General features: G+C 38.4%; 2 protein-coding genes across 2 annotated transcripts; one reads left to right on the top strand and one right to left on the bottom strand.

Moving 5' to 3' along the window:
• Positions 1-241: 241 nt before the first annotated feature.
• On the bottom strand, positions 242-8,065 carry LOC135478994 (charged multivesicular body protein 6-like). The gene is given in 9 exon segments (XM_064758696.1): positions 242-1,554; positions 2,020-2,077; positions 3,327-3,407; positions 4,520-4,585; positions 5,628-5,695; positions 5,698-5,713; positions 6,165-6,252; positions 7,112-7,221; positions 7,940-8,065. Coding segments are annotated over 9 exon segments (618 nt in total). The 5' UTR covers positions 8,009-8,065; the 3' UTR covers positions 242-1,492.
• Positions 8,066-8,178: 113 nt separating this feature from the next.
• LOC135462175 (phosphatidylinositol-glycan biosynthesis class X protein-like) lies at positions 8,179-10,253 on the top strand. Its single transcript, XM_064739564.1, has 3 exons — positions 8,179-8,447; positions 9,248-9,429; positions 10,166-10,253. Exons 1-3 carry the CDS (start codon positions 8,299-8,301, stop codon positions 10,174-10,176), a joined length of 342 nt encoding a protein of 113 aa, XP_064595634.1. The 5' UTR covers positions 8,179-8,298; the 3' UTR covers positions 10,177-10,253.
• The last annotated feature ends 894 nt before the right edge of the window (positions 10,254-11,147 follow it).

The raw sequence follows: 11,147 nt of genomic DNA, 5'->3' as shown, positions 1-11,147 counted from the left end.
AGATAATGACACAGGACAAGCCTTGTGTATCCTTCTGGGATCCTTCTACCCACATATTTACGAAGTTCTGAGTGTTAAATCAGTTGAAGTTCATTGTCATTTCATTTCTTTAGCGGTTTAATTAATGGTATGAAATATATTTTCATAAACACAGTACAGGTGATCTTGCCCTACATGGCAAGTTGAGGACTGTTTTACATCATTATTTAGGCCTATATATGTACTAGTTCATGAGAAATAGGAAGAGATATGTATGTTTCATCCATGCCATTTTTCTACAACATAATTAGATTAATTACTGATGGTTTTATTTGTATTGTATATATTTATTTAATTGGTGTTTTACGCAATATTCACAGGTTGCTGAAACATATTGTTTATATTGGCTGTCTGGTAAGGATTATTTTGAGCCTTTCTTATACTATGTTTAGTATAAACCAGCATATGGATGAAAAGAAAAGAACCATTCGTCTTCCACCAATATATTAGTGGGTAAGTTGATTGGTAACTTGTCAACAATCAGTGGTTTACCCTGGGCACTCCTCCACCCATAAAACTCATAGAAAAATTAATTATTGACTTGACTGAAGTACATTCATTTTTACTGACACCTTATTACCGGACATTTCTATATAAATGAAATTTTGTCAAAGAGAAAGCAAATTAACTGGGCTGAAAAATACAAGTGAAAAACTTTGTGTGCAGCAGCTGATGCATTCAGTTGATTTGATTTCAGTTGTAATCCAAAGTTCCATTTAAAACACATTCTTCACAACATAGCTCTTCTTCATAGTTTTATAAAGTAAAAACTTTATTCCACATGTACATGATGTGAGTGTAATGTATGTTGACACAACTGATTTCATTGTCTAAAAACCTGAAAATATGCATAAACTGATTGTATAAGTACCCACCAATTGATGCTCCACTGAAGCATTTTAAATAACTAATGGAAAAGCAATACACAGGCTGAGGATTATTTTTTTAAATAGACATTTATATCATTAAATCATACATGTAATAGACAGGTAAAACATATTACATGAACCAGTATTACAAATCAGAATTGAACCAGAGATTGATCCATTTGTGAACCAGAACATCTCATGATTTGAGAATTAAACAGTTGAATGCACTTTTTATCTATCCTATTATCATACAATACAAATTAAAATATATTTTCGTGAAATTTATACACTGACAGTATTGATTTCTAATTAAAACAGGCGCTCATTAAATAATGAGAAAACACAGGTAAGAAATAGTCTGATTGCATATAAAGCATTCTCAGACTTAGAAATGTGAAAAAACAAAAACCCTGATGTAAATGGCATGCCCGTTAATGTGGTACTTTCTTTTTGTAATTGTTGAAGACTATTGTCTGAAGGTCAGCTGGTGGGGTGACTTCCTTACAACTGTTACAATATCCTGCCAGACTTGCCAGCTATGTAAGTCCTGCCAACATGTAAATGTCAAATACCAGATGCAACTGTCATGATGCAGGAACGGCCTCTCTCGCATGGCTCTTTGTCTTTGCCCTTTTGGCTTCTGTAACTAAAACACAAGACGCATATTAGATATATCTTTCCCTCAACAAGAGGCAAGCAGAGCCTGTGAGGTTAGTGTTATTAGTGTGCCAGCATGGCGCAATGACCCAGAAGCCTCTCACCAAAGTGATCACTACGAGTTCAAATCCAGCTCATGCTGATTTCATCTCCATCCATACTAGGGAAGCTCTGCCAGCAACTGCAAATGGTGGAGGATTCTCACGGGCTCTGCCCGGTTTTCTCCCACCATAATGCTGGCGGCCGTCGTGTAAGTAAAATATAAGTGTAAAACATAATTCAAATAAATAAACAAGGTGGGGGCTTCACAAGTGTCCACTGATGAAAAGCATTATAAAGCTGGCTATAAATGTTGAATATTAAACCAGAAAAATCCATAAAAGCTCATCCTGACAACCTAAACAGAACAGTTTGGTCAAGTTTTTTTGTGGAGGGTGAGAAGGACACACTGTACCTGGTTTTTCTGATTCTTCATCTGCAAGATTGTCTTCTGGAACATTAGGTAACTCCACCTGTAGAAAGTGGAAGAGAAGATGAACACAGCCATTGTATTACCTCACACCTTAACCTGAAGCTGAAACCTCAGGGATACAGATTTACCCTAAAACTCAATAACTCCACCTGTAGAAAGTGGAAGAGAAGATGAACACAGCCATTGTATTACCTCACACCTTAACCTGAAGCTGAAACCTCAGAGATACAGATTTACCCTAAAACTCAATAACTCCACCTGTAGAAAGTGGAAGAGAAGATGAACACAGCCATTGTATTACCTCACACCTCACAGCTTAACCTGAAGCTGAAACCTCAGAGATACAGATTTACCCTAAAGCTCAATAACTCCACCTGTAGAAAGTGGAAGAGAAGATGAACACAGCCATTGTATTATCTCACACCTCACAGCTTAACCTGAAGCTGAAACCTCAGAGATACAGATTTACCCTAAAGCTCAATATGCTTCATTTCTTGGTAATCTCTTGTGTACATTTCATAGACCTCACCAGGCTAGTTAACCTGTAGAGGAAAACAACTGTTAAAAGAAAAGACAACAAATAATATAACTTAAAGCTATTTCGGAAAAGGGGTGGAAACAGACCTAAACGGTCACAGGCTTTTTTGTGAAGAGGATGGGAATTCTGTAAATCAACTTTCAATGAAGAATTTTTACAAGGCTGTGGGATGAGCCATGCCAGAGTCACTTGTACTCCACAGTCAAATGATTAAATGCAAAAACAGGGTTTGGGGTATGTGAGCAGAAACGTCCTCAAGGTGCGTTTTAGAAATAACTTGTGTCTGATTTGTTAAAACTGATAAAATGGAGGGGCTTTATAAGCAATTTTGCTTACTTTGAACCGTGATTTCTCTGTCATGCTATATCACAAAAACAGAAGTTATGCTTTTTAAACTTCTGGTGGTGTATTTTACCCATGCATATGTACATTGGGTCAAATGATTTCTTTAAACTAGCGCAAAGGCACAAATTTGATATCTGCCAGGGGCCGCTTTCACAAGGCAAAAGTGTAGGTCAAGTTGATTGTTACTATGATGGTGGCATATGTGAAAACATGTTACCATGGTAGTTACCATCAATTTAGCCTACAGTCTATACAAGAGGCCCTAGTACTTCAATAGGCTAGACTACAGGAAAAGCTGATTATTTGTTATTGAAAATGTGCAGCATGATAAAATATCATTCTTAGACTTTAAAATTCCTGAAAGTAAACCTATTTTATCTCTGAGGTTTTCTTTGTATTGACAAACCTTTGTGATAGCCTCCAGCTCAGCCAGGACCTCATCTTCATCCTCCTGTGTCAGCCCTCCCGCCAATAGAGCATCAATTTCCTGTTCACAGACCAAGGGTCAACATGTCACACAGTGATCACTAATACTTGTATCAGACTATTGGCAGTACAATCACACAGTTCCTCAGTAACATATACCAACAGAAATACCCACCTGATCTTATACCTGAAGAAGCATAATTATGACATCCAGACATGAGGAATAATCATGATATCCTCACAGGAGGAAGAATCATGATATCCTCACATGAGGAATAATCATGATATCCAGACATGAGGAATAATTATGACATCCAGACATGAGGAATAATCATGATATCCTCACAGGAGGAACAATCATGATATCCTCACATGAGGAACAATCATGATATCCTCACATGAGGAATAATTATGATATCTAGACATGAGGAATAATCATGATATCCTCACAGGAGGAACAATCATGATATCCTCACATGAGGAATAATTATGATATCCTCACAGGAGGAACAATCATGATAGCCTCGCATGAAGAATAATCATGATATCCAGACATGAGGAATAATCATGATATCCACACAAGGAATAATCATGATAACTACATGTGACGAATAGTCAGGATATCCTGACAGGAGGAATAATCATGAAATCCACTAAGGGGGAATAATTATGATATCCACACAAGAGGAATAATCATGATATCCTGACATGAGAAATAATCATGACATCCAGAAATAAGGAACAATCATGACATCCACACGAGGAATAATTATGACATCCACACAGCAGGAATAATCATGATATCCACTAAGGGGGAATAGTCATGATATCCACACAGGAGGAATAATCATGATATAATCACAGGAGGAATAATTATGATATCCAGACATGAGAAATAATTATGATATCTAGACATGAGGAATAATCATGATATCCTTACAGGAGGAACAATCATTATATCCTCACATGAGGAATAATTATGATATTCAGACATGAGGAATAATTATGACATCCACACAGCAGGAATAATCATGATATCCTCACAGGAGGAATATTCATGATATCCTCACAGGAGGAATATTCATGATATCCTCACAGGAGGAATATTCATGATATCCTCACAGGAGGAATATTCATGATATCCAATGGGTAATAGGTTTACAGACAGCATACCTCTTGGTAAGCCACAGCATCCCGAGTTTCATCCATGATCTTCTCCACGTCTTCCAGCGACATTAGCTGCAACAAGCATGAAGTAAATATTCAAGATTTAATGTCTGCTCTCAAATCAACAGACTTTCACGTACTTCACCACATACAACCAGGGCATTAGTACTGTGTGTACATGTACTTCACCTTCTACAACCAGGATATTAGTACTACGCGTACATGTACTTCACCTTATACAACCAGGATAATAGTATGTGTACATGTACTTCACCTTATATTTATTTATTTATTTGATTGGTGTTTTATGCCGTACTCAAGAATATTTTACTTATACTACGGCAGCCAGCATTATGGTGGGTGGAAACCGGGCACTGCCCGGGGGACTTCACCTTATACAACCAGGATATTAGTACTACGTATACATGTACTTCACCTTATACAATCAGGATATTAGTACTACGTATACATGTACTTCACCTTATACAACCAGGATATTAGTACAACGTATACATGTACTTCACCCCTCTAATCCTAATGAAAGCAAAAGACAAGCTACGTGATGTATTTTCCCCTGAGAATCTCTGCAACAGGGAACATACCAACACTAGATTTGCCATTATTTTCTGCAATGGTTAACTTAAATCTGCAATAAATTGAGATTGCGTTTGATAATATGTGCAATTTTGACATCATACATGTTTAAATTTCAAAAGAAATGTGTAAAATAATTCATGTCTTAGATATTTGGCGCTAGAATTGGCATAAAAGTTTACATAAAGACATGATTAAGACATGTGGAAATCATTCTGAAAATACCTATTTTCCCTTCAGTCTTTACCTAAGTTTACTGTTCCTCGTTACTTAATATGAAATTCAGGAGAGTGATTTCTGTGTTACCATATATGTGTTATATATGTATTTATACGTTAAGGACTGCGAATGTGCTTCCACCCATGTCACAGGTCTCTGTAAATGTCGTGACTGAGTGAGTGTTTGGGGTTTAACATCCTACCTACCAATTTTTCAGTCATACGATGCTGAGTTAATGTCATGACTTCTTCACAAGATTACATGTACTCTCATTATTATACACACAACCAAGTTTTATTACCTCATGCATCTTCTTCAGGGATTCATTTCCTGTCTTCAGACCAGCTATAACCTGGGACTCTATTTGGCAAACTCGATGTCCTGAACCTAGAAAGCAGTGAATATAAAATTAGCAACATGAGAAAATACAATACTGGGATAAATCTTTTGGAGGGGAGCACATATTTAACCAGGTAAAAGGTAGCACGACAGGCCTTCACATGAGGTATAAAATGAAGAAGTCCAAATCAAGCAGTAGACGTAACAGTACTTGCTACCTCAAAACTATCAGTTAAGATAAAATTTCAGCAAAGTGATAGTTTTTTCAGAAAAGTTAAATTTCTAGTATTTTCTCAGCAAAATATTAAGCGGACACTCAGTGGTATAATTTCCTCACTGGATGTACTGTGTCATCAAATCAGCAGACCAGTCTACATTGGTATTATAGTGCACACATTAATAGTGAAGGATGAGTCACTGATAACGCACATTCACCTTTACATGGGAATACTATTTAACTTTTTGTTGAATGACTTTGAATCTCCCCTAGCTATCTCACCATCTTTTCTATGTTATCCAATTGATTGTCAGTTTTCTCAAGTAAGCTTTCCTGGAATTTCTTTTTCCTCAGCATTAGCAAGGCCTTCCTGCAAGACACAACATATCTTTTCTTTACAACAACTTCTCTAAAAGTAAATAATTAAAACAATCAACAAATTAGTAGCTGTTGAACAACATTTAGTTTCCTTCCAGGCTATTCTTAAAAATAAGTTGGATGGTCATAATCTGACTGAACTTTTATATTTTATTGAGATATTGAAAATTTCTTTCCATGTTGATTTCTTTAAAATCTCAAACTTTCTCATAGCAAGAATTTAAAAAAAAAAAAAAAATTCCCTACCGACTGACCTTATCTTATATGATAGGGATAGGTTACTCACCACAAAGAATTTTTCACAGGTGTTTTCAAAGCTGTTGGATTATGTGTACATGTAGCTATGTGAGTACACACATGAGCCATCATGCATTAGATTCCCCAAAGGAGTCAGCTTTTTCCCAAAGAACTCTTTCAGAATAGACCAAAAGTACTTTTCAGTCCTGACCAAGATTAAATTTTGAGTCATCATCTGCTGAAGGCATACTAGAGGTCTCTAGTACGCAAAAGTTATTTATTATTTATTTATTTATTTGATTGGTGTTTTAAGCCGTACTCAAGAATATTTCACTGATACGATGGCGGCCAGCAATATGGTGGGAGGAAGCTGGGCAGAGCCCACAGAAAACCCACGACCATGCGCAAGTTGCTGACAGACCTTCCCACTTACGGCCGGAGAGGAAACCAGCATGAGCTGGACTTGAAACCACAGTGACCGCATTGGTGAGAGACTCCTGGGTCATAACGCTGCGCTAGCGCGCTAACCAACTGAGCCATGGAGGCCCCCTCCAATACGCTAAAGTATGAAGTTAGGAGTGTTACATGTAAGTGTAACAACAAAGAATACAAACTCTTTTTTGCCATCTTTCAGCAGCTGCCGGGCAACTTCTCTATCTTTTTCTAACTGAGCATTGATTTTCTTCTGATACAGTTTTAGCTTATCTCTCTGTTGTTTCAATTGCTGAAAGAAAAAAAAAAGTAGAAATACTTTAACTGTGCCAGTCAATAAACACTTAAAAGAGATACATTAACACAATCTATCCCTTTCTATAAAAAAAAAAACTTGCCACAAACTTCTGAACACCAACTCCATGGAACAAGTTTCAATGAGATCCTAGCTGGTGGTACCCAAAATTACCCATGCATTAAAATTACAAATTCTTTTTATGTCCTTCTTGATTGGAATATGATGATTGAACCTATGCCTAAACACGCCACTAGTAATATATAGTTTTCAGGAGAATTTCAATGTTAGACAAGTAATGTCATGCGACAGTTGAAAATAGCTGTCCACGGCGACGTGCTTGGTCCTAAGTTTTAATTGTTAAAATGATCACAAGGTGGTGAATTAATTAATGTCATCGAGATAGGATTCGAGATTTGACAAAATGACAAACGGCAAGCAGAGGCCGAGTTTGACTGACATTTGTGATGAGATTCGCAAAGAAAAGCTACTTGGCATCTACATTCATGCAAGTCCCACCTCTTATTGTCAGACAATGGAAGTAGAATCTTTTATTCAACTACAAATTATGGAGCCCAACAGATCAATTAATTAACGGTGACGAGTCAAGTGAAATCACTGGCGACCATACACAACCTCTGCAACAACAACGACGACAACCGGTTATCTTTCTCAGATAAGATAAAAAGACAGGGATGACATAAAGCTTATTCACCAAGACAGCTTTATCTTGTTCTGTCACCCTTGATTCTGGTTTCTTCTTCTTCCCAAATAAACTTCCCATCCTTGGGATAATTTTGCAAAGCAAACCAGCTCCTCTGTCACATCGCCCGCTGTAACAGGAAGTAGTCAAGTCTCAAAACATGACAGCCGAGCAGAAACGCTTGGAGATGAATGTGATTGGACGAAACCATGTGTTCGCAGCATGATCACATCGCCTAACTGCCATAGAAGCCGATGTCGAGCAAGATGTCATAAGCTTATTTGAATTTGTTAAGCATTTCTTTCTGACAGTCTTTCTCGTGGAAAGCATGTGAACACTTGTTCATCACTTACATTCCATTTCCATCCGAGATGGAAGCTGTGTTTTTCAGAGAGGAAAGCCTGTCCAAATTTGTCGTTGTTGTGCTCATATGGACATGTATTCTTACAGGTATTCCTGCAGGACACAGTGAGATTACTACCAAAGTTACCAGGCAACTCCTTAAATCTGGGTTTCACAGGTAGCATTTTGAAGTTCTTGCTCAGTGTCTGGCATATACCTATATGTCTGATAGAAAAGGGTGTGCTAGGATCATTTTAAGAAAAGTTTGATATAAAGGCAAGAGTTTTGATGTTACATATCACCATGTGGTATGTATTATCTGTTTTAGAATGTCTTCTAGGCGAGCATTGCATTTTGGCTTAATCCGTGGTATGGATAAACTTTATTGTCAGAAGCATAAAGGCTGGGGAAGCAAATAATGTGTATGACACATGGGCCAAAATGATCCTACAAATATTCTGCTCTCTTGTACGATATACTAGTACCTATATAGCTGTACAATAAGTCTATAGAGCTAATACCAGTAAATGCTATGTGTACATATGCCTAAGCTCCCATTGTGCTTGTGGCCTGAGTAATAATAACCAGTTAACAGTTTTCTTAGAGCCATCGCCACAGTTTTAGATTCACTTGAAGACCAGTTGTCCTCCACCAATATATGCAAGCCTGTAGGTCACATTCTCGGGTATGACACTCAATAACAACAATCGAATAAATAGAGCCATAAACTTAGGTCACACGTGGAAACATTTGTTGGTTTACCACAGGCACTCAGGTTTCCTCCACAAAAAACTGTCATGGTATGGGTGAAGAAAGTATAGCATTGAAACAGCAAATGTAGTAAATAAATATGATAAGCCTCAGTGCACTTGATATTGTCCATTATTGTTTGAGAGTCAAATGTCTTGTTGAAATGCCTTGACCAAGATGCATGTAGGCGTAAACTTTGAGTATGTTAATGCCATTGTCTTGTTTCAGAGATCTCCACACAGAGGTGACTGTGGAATTTACGTCTGGGCTGATGAAGAATTGTAAACTGATGTTGGCTGAGAGTCTGCCTGCTAGTAGCTACATTGATATCTATCAGATCAGACAGTTGTCAGAGTTGGTGGACCTGGAGTATGTAACACTAGACTCAACTGTCTCACCTGTCTCTTTAAGTAATAACAACTTTTCTCCACACATTAATCTATCTGCGTCAGACATTTAGTAATGTGAAGTCCACTTCACGTCTAATTTTTTCTCCTCCACCCATTCACTATAATTGAACACATACATTACCTCTCCCCTCCACATAATCATCTCTCATCTCCATACATTCAGCACTCACCTCCACACAATCACCTCTTACCTCCTCACAATCACCTCTCACCTCTATACAATCACCTCCTCACAATCACCTTTCACCTCCACATAATCACCTCTTGCATTTACATAATCACCACTCACCGCCACATAATCATCTCTCACCTCCACACATTCAGCATTCACCTCCACACAATCACCTCTTACCTCCTCACAATCACCTCTCACCTCTATACAATCACCTCCTCACAATCACCTTTCACCTCCACATGATCTCCTCTTGCATTTACATAATCACCACTCACCTCCACATAATCATCTCTCACCTCCACACAGTCACCTCACATCCACACAACCACCTCTCAACTTCGCACAACCTCTCGTGGTCCACACAACCATCTCTCATGTCCATACAACTCCTTCTCACCTCCACTCGACTACCTTTTTCCTACACAAGACCACCTCTCACCTCCACATGACCACCTCCCATTTCTGCATGACGTACTAGATTATCTCCTTCACAAGTTTGCTCACTTTTTCACAATATCCATCTACTTATCCCATTTTTCATTTATGATCTGTCTGTTGCAGGTACACACTGATGAGGCCATTGACTTGGAGAAGCCAGAATACCTGTCTAAAAGCACCTTGTTTATGTCTACCAAGATGTGACATGTGTGCAAGATGTGTGGGAACATCACCTTACCTGTTCACCTCAGGTATCATACGCCAGCTCATAGGGAGGTCCACTTTGTTAAGGTGGAGTTTGCCAGTCCTCAGCTATATTACACCTGTGACATGCAGTCAGATACAGGTAATCATCACCTTACCTGTTCATCATGATCACCCACCTGTCCTCAGTAAGGTCCACTAAAGTGGAGTTTGCCAGTCATCACCTGTATAACACCTGTGACATGCAGTCAGATACAGGTAATCATCACCTTACCTGTTCGTCATGATCACCCACCTGTCCTCAGTAAGGTCCACTAAAGTGGAGTTTTGCCAGTCATCACCTGTATTACACCTGTGACATGCAATCAGATACAGGTAATCATCACCTTACCTGTTCATCATGATCACCCACCTGTCCTCAGTAAGGTCCACTAAAGTGGAGTTTGCCAGTCCTCAGTAGTGTTACATGTGTGACATGCAGTCAGATACAGGTAATCATCACCTTACCTGTTCATCATGATCACCCACCTGTCCTCAGTAAGGTCCACTAAAGTGGAGTTTGCCAGTCATCACCTGTATAACACCTGTGACATGCAGTCAGATACAGGTAATCATCACCTTACCTGTTCATCATGATCACCCACCTGTCCTCAGTAAGGTCCACTAAAGTGGAGTTCGCCAGTCCTCAGCTGTGTTACACCTGTGACATGCAGTCAGATACAGGTAATCTCATAAACATGATCACCTTACCTGTTAATCTCGGATATCACCCGGCTATCCTCTCTACTTTGATGAGGCATACATGTGTTCCAGATTGTCAGGTACACATTTATTTATATGGTGATATACGTTACATTTGTGCTGATAAGATACATATGATATAAAAGTTTAGATTTTGTAC

The sequence above is a fragment of the Liolophura sinensis genome, chromosome 1 (assembly GCF_032854445.1).
Source record: "Liolophura sinensis isolate JHLJ2023 chromosome 1, CUHK_Ljap_v2, whole genome shotgun sequence".
Lineage (NCBI taxonomy): Eukaryota > Metazoa > Mollusca > Polyplacophora > Chitonida > Chitonidae > Liolophura > Liolophura sinensis.
This window is presented reverse-complemented; position numbering and strand designations above follow the sequence as displayed.

Coding starts and splice junctions, on each gene's coding strand:
- LOC135462175 (XM_064739564.1), top strand. CDS start 8,299: ATGGAAGCTGTGTTTTTCAGAGAGGAAAGCCTGTCCAAATTTGTCGTT. Junction 8,448..9,247: donor CTTAAATCTGGGTTTCACAG/GTAGCATTTTGA, acceptor GTCTTGTTTCAG/AGATCTCCACACAGAGGTGA.